General features: G+C 41.1%; 1 protein-coding gene across 4 annotated transcripts in view; it reads left to right on the plus strand.

Moving 5' to 3' along the window:
• Positions 1-20,933, plus strand: part of FER1L6 (fer-1 like family member 6) — a 216,575-nt gene that overhangs the window by 60,348 nt on the left and 135,294 nt on the right. For all 4 annotated transcript variants that reach the window (XM_074387107.1, XM_074387108.1, XM_074387109.1 and 1 more), the window contains 6 exons: positions 182-260; positions 2,186-2,342; positions 3,276-3,462; positions 4,757-4,949; positions 7,775-8,121; positions 15,467-15,575. In XM_074387107.1, coding sequence (XP_074243208.1) covers positions 182-260; positions 2,186-2,342; positions 3,276-3,462; positions 4,757-4,949; positions 7,775-8,121; positions 15,467-15,575 — 1,072 coding nt within the window. The remainder of the gene's footprint in view (positions 1-181; positions 261-2,185; positions 2,343-3,275; positions 3,463-4,756; positions 4,950-7,774; positions 8,122-15,466; positions 15,576-20,933) is intronic.

The following is a 20,933-nucleotide window of genomic DNA, read 5'->3' on the forward strand; positions in this document are numbered from 1 at the left end:
TTAAGTCATCTAAGCAAAAGTTCCATTTTCAAGAAAGTATCAATACATAGCTTTTGAAGAAAACAAAGTATTTTCCTTTTCTCATAACTTTCTATAGGGGGTATTAAATACTGCTGTGGGAACAAAAGTCCTCTTAATCCTCAAGGAAAGCTGCCATACTTTCTGCTCCATCTCTCCCTAGGTTTTTCACCACAAGCTGATAGGAAGCGTACTGATTGGCTCTTTCAAAGTAGATCTGGGGACCGTGTACAACCAACCTGGTAAGAAAGCATCACCTCCCCATCTCTCTCTCTCTCTTTTTTTTTTTTGAGACGGAGTTTCGCTCTTGTTACCCAGGCTGGAGTGCAATGGCACGATCTCGGCTCACCGCAACCTCCGCCTCCTGGGCTCAGGCAATTCTCCTGCCTCAGCCTCCTGAGTAGCTGGGATTACAGGCACACACCACCATGCCCAGCTAATTTTTTGTGTTTTTAGTAGGGACGGGGTTTCACCATATTGACCAGGATGGTCTCGATCTCTTGACCTCGTGATCCACCCGCCTCGGCCTCCCAAAGTGCTGGGATTACAGGCGTGAGCCACCGCCCATCTCTCTCTTACTTGTCTTTGGTTTACAGCACCTGGAGGTCATCGCATTCGTTCACTTACCTTTGCAACCTGGAGGTCATCGCATTCATTGAGTAATACTGAGCACCAGTTATACAAACTTGAATGAAACCTGACTCTTGCCCTCAAATATTTTACAGTCTAATGATAAAATTATTTTACATGTCTACTTCTGGGGAGTTTGTTTTTTCTCACACAAATTCTGTTCAATTGAGATATGGACAGGAGAAGTAATAGAATAGGAGCTAAGAATACAGACTCTGGAGTCAGATTGGCTGGGTTCAAATCCCACTCTATTTCCTACTTGCGCAACCTTGGGCGAATGACTTAACTTCTTTAGGCCTCAGTTTCCTCATCTGTAGAAATGAGGATAACATACTACTTCCTTCATAGGTTTGTTGGAGGATTGAGTAAGTTAATGCAGACAAAGTGCTTAGTAAAGAGTCTCACACATAATAATGACTACAGCATTTTTATAAGGATTTGCTATTAACTATTATTATCCCTGATTGTAGGAAAGAAAAACTCAGAGAAGCTAGGTAATTTATTCAAGGTCAAGAGCAAATAAGTAACAGAGACAGCACAGATCTTCTTATGAAAGGCCGCTTATCTTCAACAGGGACTCCAACTCCCATGACTGCAGGGGCCAGACAGTGAGCTGTGTGCAGCAGCCCGGGTGTGAGGCATAAAGAATGATGGAGTCTGTGGGAAAGGAGACGAGGGCTTGTGCTCCATATACAAGGACTGTGGATACTCAGCGCCTTTGATATTTTCTGTCATGTAGAAATGTGAAGCCAGTGGCCAGGCACAGTGGCTCACGCCTGTAATCCTAGCACTTTGGGAGGCCAAGGCGGGCAGATCACTTGAGGTCAGGAGTTCGAGACCAGCCTGACCAATATGGTGAAATCCCGTCCCTACTAAAAATACAAAAATTAGCTGGGCATAGTGGTGCATGCCTGTAGTCCCAAATACTTGGAAAGCTGAGGCAGGAGAATGGCTTGAACACAGGAGGAACAGGTTGCAGTGAACCAAGATCACGTCATTGCACTTCAGCCTGGGCATTACAGCGAGACGCCATCTCAAAAAAAAAAAAAAAAAAGAAAAGAAAAGAAATGTGAAGCCAGTATTGCCAGAACTAACCATTTTTAAAGATAAGCTAGAAGTCTAGATTATGTAAGCCATCTTGGAAGTTTTTACTGAGAATGAGGCCAAACAAAAAGATCTAGGAGCCACATTTACATCCCGTGGGTACATAATATGTGTGTGACTTCTACACTTCATGAATGTCCTCCTTCCCATCAAAGCTGGAACCTTGTCTCAGTGATTTCCACTAGGTCAGTGGCTTCCTAAGTATCTATGGTAAATTGACAGAAAAAGTGGAGAACTGGTGGGAAGCAAAGGGAGAGGAGGAAAAGGAAGAAGGCAGGCACGTGAGGTTTGGAAATAGCTGAAGTGTTTTACCACCCAGAGCAACAGAGTGAGGAGAGCCCGGGAGGCCTTGGCGCATGGGAGAGACAGGAGTGGGGTTGCTGGGCCCATTTGTGAAGGCTGAAGGATGTGAGCTATTGGGGTGCTCTCACAGGTCATCAGTTCTGCGACAAGTGGGCCCTGCTCACAGACCCTGGCGACATCAGGACGGGCACCAAGGGGTACCTGAAATGTGACATCAGCGTGATGGGGAAAGGCGACGTCTTGAAGACCAACCCGAAAACTTCTGACGCCGAGGAGCAAATAGAAAAGTGAGACAGGTCCATTCAGGGCTGTGCATAGAAATGATATGTTCAATTGTAGTCTCTTTCTCTTCCCTCTCCCCTTTTCTTTTCTTTTCTTTCTTTCTTTCTTTTTTTTTTTTTTTTTTTTTTTGAGCTGGAGTTTCGCTCTTATTACCCAGGCTGGAGTGCAATGGCGTGATGTTGGCTCCCCACAACCTCCGCCTCCTGGGTTCCAGCAATTCTCCTGCCTCAGGCTCCCGAGTAGCTGGGACTACAGGCACGCACCACCATGCCCAGCTAATTTTTGTATTTTTAGTAGAGACGGGGTTTCACCATGTTGACCAGAATGGTCTCGATCTCTTGACCTCGTGATCCACCCGCCTCGGCCTCCCAAAGTGCTGGGATTACAGGCTTGAGCCACCGCACCCGGCCCCCTCTCCCCTTTTCTTATGGGTACATGAGAACCGTGCTTGTTCTCAGCTTGGCCACCTGGGATTCTGCTCTATCAGATGCCAAGATGTGTCTTATTAAAGTGTGACTCTCCTTCGGGAGGTCAGGTTCTAGGTCAAGAACGGCCTGTCTTCCTATAACCCATAATGGATAAGATATTCCTAAGCTTATCTAATTTTTCTTAATGTAGCTGAATTTTCTTTGAAGGAATTATAATTTCAGTCATGAGTTTGTGATGTGGGAAGACATCTTAGAAGAACCTCTTCTAAGGTTCAAAGTGGGAGACAGTATTTATCCTATCATCCCAGGACCTGAATGAGTTTGCATTCACTGTATTTATACCCTTTTCTGTCATTTACGCTAGAAAGAAAACTTGTTTCAGCAATGAATCTTACTCTTCAGATTTTTATATTATGTCGGGATCTATCTTTCTTCCTCCAAAATTTCTCTTGCCTTTTCTCTGTTTCTTCAATTGAGAGAGGATTTTCATTTATTTTTGTCCCCTCTAAGGAATCTTTTGATCCCCGATGGATTCCCATCAGAGAGACCTTGGGCCAGATTCTATGTGAGACTCTACAAAGCAGAAGGTTTGCCCAAAATGAACTCGAGCATCATGGCAAACGTCACCAAGGCCTTTGTGGGCGACAGTAAGGACCTGGTGGATCCCTTCGTGGAGGTGTCCTTTGCTGGGCAGACGGTGAGGAATCATTGTTACCAATACTGGCAGGCCTGGGCCAGGGCCCTGCTCTCTATCCAAGATACGTTTAATCAAATCAAATTAAATAAAAATTAGGAAGTGCCTTGAAAGCAAAAGCTTGTCACAAAAAGGCAGTGGAGCCAGGCACGGTGGCTCATGCCTGTAATCCCAGCACTTTGGGAGGCTGAGGTAGCTGAAGCATTTGAGGACAGGAGCTCAAGACCAGCCTGGCCAACATGGCGAAACCCTGTCTCAACTAAAAACACAAAAAAAATTACCTGGGTGTGGTGGTGCATGCCTGTAATCCTAGCTACTGGGTGGCTAAGGCATAAGAATTGTTTGAACTTGAGAGGCAGAGGTTGCAGCTAGGAGAGATTGTACCACTGCACTCCAGCCTAGGCGAAAGAGCAAGACTCTGTCTTTAAAAAAAAGGAGGGGGGGCAACGGGATATGGCAGGGAAATGGGGGAGGGTTACCCATTCACTCTTCATTGGAGAAAATGGAAAGGATCTATGGGTGGATTGTGGTTTAGGATCCAGGCAGACAGGCATCCTTCCTCACCCCCAGCTACTTCTCTGAGCTGTTTCTTCAGTCCCCAGGTCCTGTGGAATTTCCTCCCACCTCCTGACCTGTTCCACAATCTCCCCCAGATAGTCCTTGGCCTACATAAGCCTGGACATTGCTCTTTCCTGCTCAGGAGCCACTGGAAGTGTCAAGGCCTGGGTACGTGGGCAGAGATTAACCCCAGTTGGCTGGATTTTGAAGCTTCAACTGACACACATGTTGTCTCTGCCATTAAAATACAGACCTACCCTGATTGTCTCCCCTTGGCAGGGGTGAACGCTGAAGTGTTTTTGACTTGGGCTGAGAGATCATATAAGATATCACCTCCATTTTATGACAAGGAAACTGAGGTCCAGACTGGAAAAATGATTCACATAAGGTCATACTTCTACAAAACATGAGCCTCATGGTCTAACGACATCCATTGCATTCCTGGGGATGCACAAAACTCCTATTTGTAATATGGGTGTTAGTTTCACCCCAACCCCGATATGCTGATTAGAACTCCCTGAGGGCAGGGCTGCGACTTGCCTTTGTCCCAGATCCTGGCACAGTGTCCAGCACAGAGCAGGTCATCAGTCATGTTTGCTGAGTGTAACTGATTTTCATGGGTGTCAGACACAGGCTCATTATCTTTGACAACTCGCCTTGTATTTCCAACTGACTTGAAGAGTTTTCTGTAGTCAGTCACTCCCTTCCATGACTCATGTCCTCCTGGGTGTGTTTTTAGGGGAGAACCACAGTGCAAAAGAACTGTGCTGATCCTGTGTGGCATGAACAGGTGATCTTCAAGGAAATGTTCCCTCCCTTGTGTCGGAGGGTGAAAATCCAGGTGTGGGATGAAGGCAGCATGAATGATGTAGCACTGGCAACCCATTTCATTGACCTGAAGAAAATCTCCAATGAACAGGATGGAGACAAAGGTAAAGTCCCACCCATCTGACTTGAAAATATCTCAAAATAATTGCTTTAGAGCCCTCATCTTTAAAAGGCATGGGTGAGAGCAGTAGTCCCCAGCCTATTTGGCACCAGGGACCAGTTTTGTGGAAGACTGCTTCTCCATGGATGGGTAGGGGGTGGTTTTGGAATGAAACTGGTCCACTTCAGAGCATCAGGCATCAGGAGCCTCCTCATAAGGAGCATGCAACTTAGATCCCTCATATGTGCAGTTCACAATATGGTTTGCACTCCTGTGAGAATCTGTTTGCACTGCTGATCTGACAGGTGGAACTCAGGTGGTAATGCTCACTCACCTGCTGCTCACCTCTTGCTTTGCAGCCCAATTCATAACAGGACGGGTACTGACCCATGGCCCTGGGGGTTTAGGGGACCCTGGGTTAGAGCGCCTTCCATGTATTAGGCAGTTTCCATGCTATTGTAGGGTCTGTGGTTTGACTTGGTTCAGGGCAGTGGAAGAAGTCAGGCTCTGGGAGCCAGGAGGTTTGTTCCTGGGCCCAGGTCTTCCACAAACACTGCTATGTATCCTTGAGGAAGTCAGTCTTCCCATAATGGAAAAATGAGACGTTTAGAGTAAATCAGACATTGGTAAACTAAGATCTATGGGTCAAAATATGGCATACTACATATGTTAGTATGACCCACAAGATAAATGGTACCAACAAAAGTTGTGTCTTCAACCCACTGATGGGAGCATGAGAGTGAGGGAACAGCAGGGAGGTGCACTGACTGTGCACACTGTGAGCCAAGGAGAGAGCTGAGAGCCCCTGCTAATCCACTGAGCCAGCCAGGCGGAGGTCAGGTAGAAGAATTTCAACTCGGTATATGGCTTTTTATTTGCAAAACCCAAATTAGTAGATGATAATTCTCTAAAAAGCCCAATAAACCCTTCCTTCTTTAAATCCCCAGGCAATCTTCCTCTGTGCTACAAATGTATACAAATTCACTTTTTTTGGATACATACATATGTATGTATATCTATACTATACATATAATCACACATATATATGTACAAGCAAATATATACATGTATAATATATTACTAATATATCACATATCTGTATATGAAGTTAATGTAATGATTTTAATTTTTTCCTCTATTAGACTAAAGGTGTGTCAAGAGCAGACAACAAGATTTACACATTTTTATGTCCCTAACAGATACCATAGAGAGAACTCCATAAATACTTTTGTCTAAATCTTTACATTATAGAAGTGTTTGCCACAAGATTGCTTTATGCAGAAAGGACACTTAGCCCCTCTACACAATTTCTCAAGTAGATGTAAACATGTTTTATTTACAACCTTTTAGGAGCATCTTGATGGCATTCTGAAAGTGGTTTTAAATATCATTGGTTTAAAATATAGACATCATGACTATAAAATCTTTCTATCCATTTAAATACAATGTTCTTACTTCTCTAAGTCTACTCACAGGAGGGCTAGAATCCAGTCTGTGGGAGTAGGGGATAGGGAATGCATAGGCATAAAACTACTGATAATAGTAAAACATACAGAAACATCTAATTGTCAACAGTGGGGGATCGTTAGGCAGATTATGATATATTTGCTTTTTCATAATAGCCTATATTCTTAGCACTTCCTAGGGGCCTGTGTAAAGCACTCAATTGATAGTTTCTTTTAATTTGATAGATGAGACAAGTACTACTAGCATCTCCCTTTTAGAGGTGAGAAAACTGAAGCACGGGGAAGTTAAAAAAAACTGCCCAAGTTCATTTAGCTTAAACATAACAGAGCTGAGATTTGAACTCAGGCCTCAGAGCCACCAGGCTGTACTGCCTGTCATTGAGATATTGCCAGATGTTCCCATAGACACTGCATTTTCTCAGTTACTATGTATTAAGAAGGGAAAACACTTATATCAGCAGTGAGTTCAAATCCCCAGGTCTTTTCGATTCTATGTTCAGGACATATCTTGAAATATTTACTTATGTCAGTCTCCACTACCTTCGCCCTAGTTCAAGATGCTGGTCTTCAGTTTTGATGACAAAGTGGTCCTCAAACCAGTTAGCACATATTCATTCTTCTAACCCTTCATGTAACAGCCAGAGTGATCTTAAGAGATATGATTATGTCGCATCTTTGCTTAAATCCCCTTAAAACATTTCCTTAGCCTTTAGGATAAAGACCAAAATTTTAATCAAGGCCCCATGACCCACCCACCTCTCCAAACTCTCCCACACAGTTCATCTGTATCTCCAAGCTCCTTTCTAACTGGCACATGCTGCTCCCTCTAGCCAGAACACACACACTCTCTTCTCTGCCTGGCTAACTTCCCTCCATGCTACATCAGCCTCTTAGTTGTTCTTGCAGCACAAAGTGCGTTTCCTCCGTAGTGTTTGCACTGTAAATATTTATTTGTTTAATGTTGACACCTGCTTTGTTCTCCAACAGGCTCTGTTTAGCGTCTAGCCTGATACCTGGCACGTGTACCCTGTACCCTGCTAGATGCTAAACATAGAGCCTACTGGAGAGCATGGAGGAATCAAACATTCAAAGAGTAAATGAACAGAACAGAATACAGATGGGCATTTATGGTATTAGTACAACTGTGAACAAGTGTAAACGTGAATGCAAAAAAGACTAGAAGGAAATATAAAAAGACTAGAAGGCAAGATGGCAATCGTAGTGGTCTTTCGGTGATGGGATATCCTGTAAATATTTTTTGATTTTCTTGTATGTTCTACATTTTGAAATGAATTTGTGCAACTTTTATAAAGCAAACACGTAACAAACATAATGAGAGAACTAAAGCCTGGTGTCTCTCTAGGCTTTCTGCCCACCTTTGGGCCTGCCTGGATTAACCTGTATGGCTCGCCCAGGAACCACAGTCTGATGGATGACTACCAGGAACTGAATGAAGGCTTTGGGGAAGGCGTGTCATTCAGGGGCAGAATCTTGGTAGAAATTGCTGTGGAAATCCTCTCAGGAGGGGCACAGGAATCTAAATTTTCCAAGGCCCTGAAGGAGTTCAAGTTGCCTTCCAAGGACAAAGACTCCAAATCTTCCAAAGGTAGAGACAAAGCTGACAAAACTGATGATGGAAAATCCCAACAGGCTTCAAACAAAACGAACTCAACTGAGGTGGAGGTGGAACCCTTCGCTGTCCCCCCAGAGGTAGGTCTGGGCACCGTTTTATGGTACTTTACCAGTGAGGTGAACCAGAGCAGTGACTGCCCCTGCCACGGGTTCCTGAAGCTGTTGTGGGCATATGTCTTATTCCCCCTGAAAAATTGGTGTTGGTCCAGCCCTGTGTTCTGAGGCTGATCCTCTGCCCCCTTTTGCACACTTCACAGACATCTGCCTGTGATACATTCCTTCGAACCCCCTACCCCCCCAAATATAATTCCCATGGAAACCCAAGTGAGGAGAAATAAAAGTGCTATGCAGGAGTTGGTGGGAGTGGGTGATACAGGATTGATTAAACTCTATCTGTGGCCTCATTTTGTTTAGTTGCGTTAGCTTAGAGTAAGCTCTGGATGGGAGAGAATTTTGGATGCGGAATGAAGAGGAGGAAGAGTAGGTGACATGCTGGAGTATAAGAAGTTGAGAAACCTACTCCCCTACCCTAACACTGTGGGGAAAATCACTACTTTAGGGAAAGCTTATTACTCATCATGAAGCACCTGGGCACTTTCCCAGTCCGGTTCTGTCTTACGGGAAAGAGATCTGAGACTCTAAGAGGAATACAAATGGTGAATATTCTCTCTACTGTTTAGTTTACCAATGGTAACTTGTAGTTAAGCAAATGAAAGAGCTTCACGTTTTGTCAGTAGTGAAGGTAGGTAGATTCCAGCTCCCAGCCTGGCTAAGTCTGCCTCTGAAAGTGTGCTTCTCAGGTCAACTAGGCAATAATTTTGGGTAGGGAAGGGAGGTGATGATCAAAATCCTAGAGCTGTCCATTTCTAGGAGAGGCTGGACAATCCAAAGAAGTATAGCCGCAGGTCACCTTAGCCTTGGAAGAGGCATTTGTTGTTGTTGCTGGGAATCTAATAAATCTTCAGAAACCGTGTAGGGGAGTGGTTGGAGTACAGGGCTGGAAATCTCTCAGTGGCGGGGGGGTGGGGGCGCAGTGGGGATGGGTTGTAGTTAATGGCTTCGATACTAACACCTCTCTGTGTTTTAGTTTACCCATCAACAAAATGAGATAGTTAACAGTTACCCTGCCATAGCCATCTTCTGGGGGTTAAATGAGGAAATGCATGTAAAATGGTTAGCAGAGTTCTTGGCACATACACAGGAAGCAGGCAATGCATTTTTCTTGCTGTCGTCAGTGTCGCTATGGTTTTCTCCCACCACCAGGAAGCAGCTATTCAGAGCTTTCCAATCTGTTTGTGACTTTGGAAATTGTGTGGACCTCTGTAGTTCTCTTCTCTAAACTAATGTACTGTATTGGGAAATATTATCTGAAAACGTGGGTGTCAGTTTGTTGTGGTTAGAACTCATGTTATCTGCATGGGACTGTGTGTAGGGGTGTTTCTTGAGAATATGTGCCAGCTTTGGAGACTTAACTTTGAACTTCACCAGAAGTTGTGGGTAGCTTAGTAGCTACCTATGCTGATATCTCCATCTACCCCTGTGGTCATCTTTCCTGCTGTGGGTTGAAGCTGTCTATTCTTTTCTAAACAAGGACTGCCAAGTAGAAAGAGGCTAGAAAAATATTTTCTTGCAAATAGACACTTTGACTTCCTCTTTTCCTGATTGAATACTGTTTTTTTTGTTGTTGTTGTTTGTTTGTTTTTTCTTGCCTAATTGCTCTGGCTACAACTTCCAATACTATATTGAATAGGAGTGGTGACAGAGAGAGGGCATCCTTGTCTAGTGCCAGATTTCAAAGGGAATGCTTTCAGTTTTTGCCCATTCAGTATGATATTGGCTGTAGGTTTGTCATAAATAGATTCTATTATTTTGAGATATGTTCCTTTGATACCTAGTTTATTGAAAGTTTTTAGCATAAAGGGCTGTTGCATTTTGTCGAAGGCCTTCTCTGCAGCTATGAGACAATCATGTGGTTTTTGTCTTTGGTTCTGTTTATGTGGTGGATTACATTTATAGACTTGCGTATGTTGAACCAGTCTTGTATCCCCGGAATGAAACCTGCTTGATTGTGATGGATAAGCTTTTTGATGTGCTGTTGTAATTGGTTTGCCAGTATTTTATTGAAGATTTTTGTTCATCTATGTTCATCATGGATATTGGCCCAAATTTTCTTTTTTTGTTGAGTCTTTACCGGGTTTTGGTATCAGGATGATGTTGGTCTCATAAAATGATTTGGGAAGGATTCCCTCTTTTTGTATTGTTTGGAATAGATTCAGAAAGAATGGTACCAGCTCCTCTTTGTATGTCTCATAGAATTCAGCTGTGCCAGGCGCGGTGGCTCAAGCCTGTAATCCCAGCACTTTGGGAGGCTGAGGCGGGTGGATCACAAGGGCAAGAGATCGAGACCATCCCAGTTAACATGGTGAAACCCCATCTCTACTAAAAATACAAAACATTAGCTGGGCATGGTGGTGCATGCCTGTAATCCCAGCTACTCAGGAGGCTGAGGCAGGAGAATTGCCTGAACCCAGGAGGCGGAGGTTGCGGTGAGCCGAGATCGCGCCATTGCACTCCAGCCTGAGTAACAAGAGTGAAACTCCGTTCAAAAAAAAAAAAAAAAGGAAAAAAAAAAAAAAAGAATTCAGCTGTGAACCTGTCTGGACCTGAACTTTTTTTGGTGGGTAGTCTATTAATTTCTGCCTCAACTTCAGCCCTTGTTATTGGTCTGTTCAAAGTTTCAACTTCTTCCTTGTTTAGGCTTGAGAGTGTGTAAGTGTCCAGGAATTTATCCATTTCTTCCAGGTTAACTGGTTTATGTGAATAGAGTTGTTTGTAGTAATCTCTGGTTGTAGTTTGTATTTGTGGAGTCAGTGGTGCTATCCCCTTTATCATTTTTTATTGCATCTATTTGATTCTTCTCCCTTTTCTTTTCTATTAATCTGGCTAGTGGTCTGTCTATTTTGTTGATCTTTAAAAAAAAAAAAACCAGCTCCTGGATTTATTGATTTTTTTTTGAAGGATTTTTTTGTGTGTGTCTCTGTCTCCTCAGTTCTGCTCTGATCTTAGTTATTTTTTGTCTTCTGCTAGCTTTTGAGTTTTTTTGATCTTGCTCCTCTAGCTCTTTCAATTTTGATGATAGGCTGTCAATTTTAGATCTTTCCTTGCTTCTCTGGTGGGCATTTATTGCTACAAATTTCCCTATAGACACTGCTTTAAGTGTGTCCCAGAGATTCTGGTACATTGTATGTTTGTTCTCATTGGTTGCAGCAAAACACATTGCCATGTATGCACCTATGCAACAATCCTGCATGATCTGCACATGTACCCCAGAACCTAGAGTACAATAAAAAAAAATTTTCTTAATCCAAGTCAAAATATCTTTAAGATATTTTGCTAAAGAAACTTGAAGTAGATTCAGTCAGAAAGGAAGAGAGGTTGGGAACTTATGTGGGGTAGAAAGTACATTTATCTACAGGCTGTGGGGATGTATCTTGGCTGTTACACAGTAGGTAATAGGAGAGAGGCAAGATTCATGCACTATATAACCCTTACTTCCCCTCCCTCTCTCTTCATCTTGGCTTCTAATTTGTGACCAGTATCTTGTTGGGTTTGTTAGTTATCTAAGGCTGCATAACAACATATCTCAAAACTTGGCAGCTTAAAACAACAAAGATTTATTTTCTCTGTAGATGAGGAATTTGGGAATAGCATAGCTCAGTGGTTCTGCCTCAGGATCTCTCATGATGTTTCCATCAAGGTGTTGACAGGGGTCATCATCATCTGAAGGTTTGACTGTGGCTGGAGAATCCACTATGAAGATGGCTCCTTCAAATGGCAGGAGGCTCTGATTCCTTGTTGGCTTTCAGCAGGAGGCCTCATCCTCATTCTGTGGATTCTCCTACTGACTGCTTAAGGATCCTGTGACATGGCAGCTGGCCTTCCCCAGAGCAGGTGATTCAAGAGGGAGCAAGGCTGAAACTTTCATGACCTGGCCACAGAAATCACACAGCAACATGTCTGCTATGTTCTTTTTGTTAGAAGTGAATCATTTGGTTCAGCCCATCCTCAAAGAGAGGAGAATTAGGCTTTGCTTTTTTTTTTTTTTTTTTTTTGAGATGGAGTTTTGCTCTTGTTACCCAGGCTGGAGTGCAATGGCGCGATCTCGGCTCACCGTAACCTCCGCCTCCTGGGTTCAGGCAATTCTCCTGCCTCAGCCTCCTGAGTAGCTGGGATTACAGGCACGTGCCACCATGCCCAGCTAATTTTTTGTATTTTTGGTAGAGATGGGGTTTCACCATGTTGACCAGGATGGTCTCGATCTCTTGACCTCATGATCCACCCACCTCAGCCTCCCAAAGTGCTGGGATTACAGGCTTGAGCCACCGTGCCCGGCCTAGGCTTTGCTTTTTGAGGGGAATATTAGCAAATAATTTGTGGATATATTTTAAAGCCACCACACTGGACTTCAACCTTCCTCACACCTCAACAGCTCAGGGCTCACTCTCATCAACATGATGATGCCCTTTCTTGCAGCATCCTTGTTTTCAGCTGGTCCTCAAGCTCCAGTCTCCCCAGCTGCAGCCACACCTTTATTGCCCATTTGGACAGTCTCGAGAGATCCCATGATGCTGGCTTTGTCAACTCACCCTCATTACTACCCTCAAAGCTTACCTCCCTTGTGCCAAATTTTTGCAGATCATAGCCAGTCTAAACATGGGTTCATTTAAAAATTCTGTGAACACAACTGAGTAGCTTCTTATTTAAATGTCATCCTTGATATTGGTAAGAATAAAAATAGAGCCTAACTCCATGGAGTTTATGATATAGAAGGAGAGGTATGAAATATAAATGTAACAGGAAGTAGAAAATGGTAAGTGCTTTAAGGAGGTACAGATGAAGTGCTAGTATGTCCTGGAATGAGTGAAGTATAATTATTAAAATGTCAAGCCCCCAAGTTACATAGCTGGATATAAATTGTGGCAGTATGATGCCATGGTTACTGCCTGTCCTCTGGAAAAACATTGCCTGCATTTGGATCTAAGTAAATGATTTAACCTCCTTATGCTTATTTCTAAGAATAACCTCTGCTTCTTAGCCTCTTATTAAAGATCTGATAAATGAATATAGGCAAAAATGCTCAGAACAGAGCCTGGTACATAGTGGTTAATAAATATTAGTTATACTCAATGATTTTGGACAGAGATCTTAATCTCTCACTGGACTGCACTGTCATCACCTGTGAGTAAAGTAGAAATGCCTCTTTCCTGGTGTACTTGTGAGAATTACAGGAGATAATGCAGGCAAAATTCTTAATACCGTCTCTGACATATAGTAAGAGGTCAGTAAACATTACGTATCATAATTTTACCAGTTTGAGGAGCCAAAATGTGCTTCCAGAATAGAAAAGCATTTGAGTTAAACTTTGTAGGATGGGTGGAATTAAGACATCAGTTCTGCCCTGCTGAAAGACTTACCTTGACTGCCATTTATGGTGATGTGTGTAGGCTTTTTACTAGGTGCTTGACATGAATGATGTCATTTCCACCCCCTCTCCTCCCTGAAAGCCCGATTATGGTGGTTATTTCACAGGTGAGACACATCACACCCAGAGAGTAGACATGAATTGCTTAAAGTCAATCAGCCTGGGAGTGGAAGGGTTGAGATTTGAAGAAGCATTTGTTTGTCTGGCTCTGGATCCTGAAATTCCTCTCTGGGCTACATGGCCTGCATTCCCTCCAGGTCTCTTAGTAGTTCCTTGTTTTGTGGTTTTTATTTTTAGCAACAGGTTCTTGCTATGTTATTCAGGCTGACCTCAACCTCCTGGGCTCAAACGATCCTCCTGCCACAGCCTTCTGAGTAACTGACACTACAGGCGTGTGCCACCACACCTAGCTTCTCTCTGTGTTTGTTAACCTCCACCCAGAGAGTAAACTCAGCCTCAGAAAGTGAGATAGGAGGCTAGTTCATAGTTGGTGGATAGAGTGGTAGGTGGAGGGTATGCTCAGTGACGAAGATCCAGCACTGAACATCATCCTGTTCGACATTTTCTGGTCACTGGGAGCATTTCCTAGGAAGGTGGGCACCATAGTGGCTCCTGTATGAAAGAAGGGGATATCCTTCACCTAATGATATGGAGATCCTTTGGTTCTCTGAGGTACCTGTCTAGGACTCTCGACTCAGCGGAGTTCTTGATACCTGGGTCATGGTTGCTTTATTTCCTTAGATTGTCCTTATGATCATTTCTGCAGAGATCAATAAATCTAATTGCAAAACCAGGAAGCACAGAATATATGGCTCCAGTTGACTCAGCCTCTTAGCTCAGAAATGTAAAGCTGTGTCAGTGGGTCCAGCAACATCTGCTCCCCAAAACATTAGCCTTTTCCTTGTCAATAAGAGTTATTTGCAAACAATTGTGTATTCCCTTATGATGACTCCTGTCTTGTGACTTGTTATAGTCTAGTCTTCCAGACTGTGGGCTCCTTGAGAGGCAGCCTTGTTGGAAACCAGGCCTTGAGTCCTGGCTGACTCTAATTTGCTGTGTGTGACCTTGGGAAGCTGCATAGTGTCACTGAGCTTCAGGTTATTCAGGTAAAATGTGGAGGTTGGAGTGGATAAACTCTAAGGTCCTTTTTAATATGAAGGCACCTGTAATTCTGAGAACTGTGTACCCCTCACAGCAGCAACCACAGTGCATGTACCCCACCCTGGATACACATGATTGGCCAGTGGCTTGTACACGTGATTAATCTGCTGTTTCTTTTTATCCAGGCTTGCTTATTTGGGGAAATGAAGTTTGATTCTGGTTAGCGTTAATGCTTGGGTGAATACATGTTTGAGTTCAGAGAGTACTGGGTCTGTGGTGAGAATACTCGGGAAAGTTACTTGACAACCTCAAGCTTTAGTTTCCTCAGTTTCTTTATCTGTTAAATGGGAATGATCCAAATTTTGACCTCTTAAGATTGCTAGAAGGAACAAAAATAACATGATCTGACAACCTTGTGTAAACCATAAAGTTATGCTCAAATCTAAGGATTTTATCCTGTAATTCTGTTTCTTGTCTTTGATTTTATGTTTTCGAAAACCCCAATCTCCAAAGGTAATTCCAACCTGTGTTTCACCAGCAGCATGTTAGAAAGATACTCACACCAAGTTTATTTGTTAAAATAAAAGTAGTTTTATTTTAAGGTAGAAGCTCAGAAGGTTGAGACTGCATCATTCTAGATGAATGACTGAATGTGGATCTGTAGCTTGCAGATCCTGATTCATACATGTCTGATTTTGGGGGAAATGCTGTGCCATTTGAGGCTGAACCAGAGACTCAAATGTTTATAAATTATGCTGGCTGAGGCCAACATCACAAAATCAGCTTCCTCAAGAGAAAACGAAGCCAGTTCTGCCTAATAGTTTATTTTTCTTTCTGTAGATTGTACCAGAAAAATGTGAGGAATTTTTACTCTTTGGAGCATTTTTTGAAGCTACCATGATTGACCGGAAGATTGGAGATAAACCCATCAGCTTTGAAGTTTCTATTGGTAAGTACAGAGAAGCACAGTGCCAGGCACATGGCATGGACTTAGTGCCTATTTCTTGAATAAATTAGTTAGTGCCTTACATGAAGATAATAGCACTCTAGTAGAGGTTTGCATCTCAGAAAGAGATGAACAATTCCTTGTCTCCCCTATTGTCAGTATATCAGGGAGAGATTTATTTTCTTTTAAATTAATTTTGAAGTTTTGTGGGTACATAGTAGGTGTATATATTTATGGGATACATGAGATTTTGATATAGGTATAAAATATGTAATAATCACATTCGGGTATATAGGGTATTACCTCAAGCATTTATCCTTTCTTTGTGTTACCAACAATCTAATTACATTCTTTTAGTCATTTTAAAATGTACAATAAGTTATTGTTGATTGTACTCACTCTGTTGTGCTATCAAATACTAGATCTTATTCAGTGTATCAAACTGTATTTTTGTACCCAATAAGCATGGACACTTCTTCCCTGCCTCCCACTACCCTTGCCAGCCTCTCTGGTAACCATCATTCCAATAGTTTAATTCTATCTCAATAGTTTAATTCCTTTAATTTTTAGCTTCTCCAAATAAGTGAGAACATGTGAAGTTTGTCTTTCTGTGCCTGGCTTGTTTCACTTAACATGATGATCTCCAGTTCCATCTATGTTGCTGCAAATAACAGGATCTCATTGTTTTTTGTGGATCAATAGTACTTCATTGTGTGTGTGTATCACATTTGCTTTATCCATTCATCTGTTGATGGACTTTTAGGTTGCTTCCAAATCTTAGCTATTGTAAACAGTGCTGTAACAGACAATGGAGTGCAGTATTCTCTTGGATATACTGACTTCCTTTCTTTTGGATATATACCCAACAGTGGGATTGCTGGCTCATATGGTAATCCTAGTTTTAGTTTTCTGAGGAACCTCCAAACTGTTCTCCATAGTGGTTGTGCTCATTTGCATTCCCATCAACAATGTATGAGGGTTTGCTTTTCTCCACATCCTCACCAGCACTTGTTATTGCCTGTTATTTGGATACCAACCATGTTAACTGGTGTGAAATGATATATCATTGAAGTTTGATTTACATTTCTCTGATGGTTAATGATGCTGAGCACCTTTTCATGTGCTTGTTTGCCATTTATACGTCTTTTTTTTTTTTTTTTTGAGAAATGTCTATTCAGATCTTTCACCTATTTTAAAATCAGATAATTGGATTTTTTTCCTTATAGAGTTGTTTGAGTTCCTTATATCTTCTGGTTATTAATCCCTTGTCAGATGGATAGGCTGCAGATATTTTCTCCTGTTTTGTGGGTTGTTTCCTCACTTTATGGATTGTTTCCTTTGCTGTACATCAGCTTTTTCACTGGATGTGATCCCATTTGTCCATTTTTGTTTTGGTTGCCTATGCTTGTGGTGTATTACCAAGAAATCTTTACCCAGACCAATGCCCTGGAGAGTTTTCCCAATGTTTTCTTGTAGTAGCTTCCTAGCTTGAGGTCTTAGATTTCAGTCTTTAATCCGTTTTGATTTTTTTTTTTATATATATCGTGAGACATAGGGGTCTAGTTTCATTCTTCCTCATATGGATATCCGATTTTTCAAGTACCATTTATTGAAGAGACTGTCCTTTTCACAACATATGTTCTTGATACCTTTGTCAAAAATGAGTTCACTGTAGATGAATAGATTTATTTCTGGGTTCTCTATTCTGTTCTATTGATTCATGTGTCTGTTGTTATGCCCGTACCACACTGCTGTGGTTACTATAGCTGTGTAGCATAATTTGAAATCAGGTAAAGTGATTTAACCATTTTTTTTTAACTTAGAATAGCTTTGGCTATTCTATGTCTTTTGTGGGTCCAAGTAAATTTTAGGATTTTTTTCTATTTCTCTGAAGAATGTCATTGGTATTTTAATAGAGATTGCATTGAATCTGTAGATTGCTTTGGGTAGTGTGGACATTTTAACAATACTGATTCTTCCAGTCCATGAACATGGAACATGTCTCTGTTTTTTTTGTATCCTCTTCCACTTTTTTCACCACTGTTTTATAGTTTTCATTGTGGAGATGTTTTACTTCTTTGATTAAGTTTATTCTGAGGTTTTTTTTTATTGTATTTGCAACTATCATAAATGGGATTACTTTCTTGATTTCCTTTTCACATTGTTCACTCTTGGCATATAGAAATGCTACTGATTTTTAAATGTTGATTTTGTATCTTGTAACTTTACTGAATTTGTTTATCAGTTCTAATAGTTTTTTGGTGAGTATTTAGGTTTTTCCAAATATAAGATCATATCATCTGCAAACGAGGATTATTTGAGTGCTTCATTTCCTATTTGGATGCCCTTTATTGTCTGATTGCTCTATCTAGGACTCCTTGTACTATGTTGAGTAACAGAGATGAAAGTGCGTGTCTTTTACTTGTTCCAGATCTTAGAGGAAAGGCTTTCAGTTTTTTTCCCATTCATTGTGAAACTGGCTGTGGGTCTGTCACATAACACTTTTATTGTATTGAGGTATGTTCCTTCTATACTAGTGTTTTAGGGTTTTTTAATCATGAAGGGATGTTAAATTTTATCAAATGCTTTTTCAACATAAATTGGAACATAAATTGTTTTTTGTCCATTCTGTTGATGTGATGTATCATATTGATTTGCATACATGGAACTGTCCTTGCATCCTTGTGGTAAATCCCATTTGGTCATGATGAATGATCTTTTTAATGTGTTGTCGAATTTGGTTTGCTAGTGTTTTGTTGAAGATTTTTGCATCAATGTTGATCAGGGATATTGGCCTATAATTTTCTTTTTTGATGTGTCTTTGTATGGTTTTGGTTTCAGGGTAATGCTGGCCTTGTAGAATGAGTTTGGAAGTTTTCTCTCCTCTTCCATTTATGTATTGGAATTCTTTTAAAAATATTTTAAAATATCAGTAGCTTTTGTAATACAAATAGTTTTTGGTAACATGAATGAATTGTATTCATCCATAGTGAAGTCCATGGTGAAGTCTAGGATTTTACTGCACCTGTCACCCAAGTAGTATACATTGTATTCAGTATATAGTTTTTTTTATCCTTCATCCTCTCCTACCCTCTTCCTTCTGAGTCTCCAAAGTCCATTATACCACTTGGTATGACTTTTCATACCCAAAGCTTAACTCCTGCTTATAAGTGAGAACATAGAGAATTTGGTTTTCCATTCCTGAGTTACTTCACTTACAATAATGGCCTCCAGCTCCATCCAAGCTGCTGCAAAAGACATTATTTTATTCTTTTTATGGCCAAGTGGTATTCCATGATGTATATATATACCACATTTTCTTCATCTACTCATTAGTCAGTTGGCATTAAGGTAAGTTTCATATCTTTGCAATTGTGAATTGTGCTGCAACAAACATAAACATGCAGGTGTCTTTTTGATATAATGACTTTTTTTCTTTGGGTAGATAACCAGTAGTAGGATTGCTAGATTGAATGGTAGATCTACTTTTAGTTCTTTAAGAAATCACCATGTGGTTTTCCATAGAGATTGTACTAATTTACATTCCCACCAGCAGTCTAAGCATTCACTTTTCACCACATTCACACCAACATCTATTTTATTTTTTTTTTTACTTTTTAATAATGGCCATTCTGGCTGGGGTAGGATGGTATCTCATTGTGGTTTAATTTGTATTTCCCTAATCATTGGTGATATTGAGCAATTTTTTTCATGTTTGGCCATTTGTATATCTTCTTTTGAGAAATTTCTATTTACGTCATTTGTCCACTTTTTGATAAGATTTGTTTTCTTCTTGCTGATTTTAATTCCTGGTGTTCTGAATATTAGTCCTTTGTTGGATGCATAGTTTACAAAGGTTTTCTCCCATTCTGTGGGTTGTCTGTTTACTCTGATTATTTCTTTTGCTCTGCAGAAGCCTTTTTAGTTTAATTGGGTCCCACTTATTTATGTTTGCTTTCGTTGAATTTGTTTTTGAGGTCTTAGTAATAAATTCTTTACTTAGGACTATGTCCTGAATAGTTTTTCTTAGGTTTTCTTCTAGGATTTTTATGGTTTCTGGTCTTAGATTTAGGTCTTTGATCCATCTTGAGTTGATTTTTGTACAAAATACGGATTCAGTTTAATTCTTCTACATGTGGCTGTCCAGTTTTCCTAGCATTGTTTATTAAACAGGGTGTTATTTCTCCAAATTAGGTTTTTGTATGCTTTGTCAAAAGTCAGTTAGTTGTAAGTATTGGCTTTATTTCTCATTCTCTATTCTGTTCCACTGGTATGTGTATCTGCTTTTATACCAGTGCCATACTGTATTAGTAATTATATCTTTGCATTACGACTTGAGGTCAGGTAATGTGATACTTCCAGATTTGTTCTTTTTGCTTAGGATTGGTTTGGCTATTTGGGCTATTTTTTAGTTTCACATGAATTTTAGGATTGTTTTTCTGATTCTGTGAAAAGTGGTATTGGTATTTTGATAGGGACTGAATTGAATCTGTAGCTTGCTTTGGGAAGTATGGTCATTTTCACAACACTCATTTTTCTAATGCATGAGCATGAGATGTGTTTCCATTTGTTTGTGTCAACTATGATTTCTTTCAGTAGTGTTTTGTAATTCTCCTTGCAGAGATATTTCACCTCCTTGGGTAAGTATATTCCTAGTTTTTTTTTTTTTTCTTTTTTGCAGAGATTGAGTTCTTTATTTGATTCTCGTCTTGGAAGTTGTTGGTCTGTAGCAGTGCTACTGATGTGTGTACAATGATTTTGTAGCCTAAGACTTTGATGAATTTGTTTATCCAATCTGGGAGTCTTCAGGGTTTTCTTGGGATATCATTGTCTCATTAGCACACTGCAATAGTTTGATGTCCTCCTTTCCAATTTGGATGCCCTTAAATTCTTTCTCTTGCCTGATTGCTCCGGTTAGGACTTTCAGTGTTAAGCTGCATAGAGGTGGTGAAAGTGGGCATACTTGTCTTACTCCATTTCTCAGGGGAAGCTTTCAGCTTTTCCCCATTCAGTATGATGTTTACTGAAGGTTTTTATATAGGGCTTTTATTATTATTATTATTATTATTATTTTTTTTTTTTTGAGACGGAGTTTCACTCTTGTTACCCAGGCTGGAGTGCAATGGCGCGATCTCGGCTCACTGCAGCCTCCGCCTCCTGGGTTCAGGCAATTCTCCTGCCTCAGCCTCCTGAGTAGCTGGGACTACAGGCACGTACCACCATGCCCAGCTAATTTTTGTATTTTTAGTAGAGAAGGGGTTTCACCATGTTGACCAGGATGGTCTCGATCTCTTGACCTCGTGATCCACCTGCCTCGGCCTCCCAAAGTGCTGGGACTACAGGCTTGAGCCACCGCGCCCA

This window comes from Saimiri boliviensis, chromosome 15 (genome assembly GCF_048565385.1).
Source record: "Saimiri boliviensis isolate mSaiBol1 chromosome 15, mSaiBol1.pri, whole genome shotgun sequence".
NCBI lineage: Eukaryota > Metazoa > Chordata > Mammalia > Primates > Cebidae > Saimiri > Saimiri boliviensis.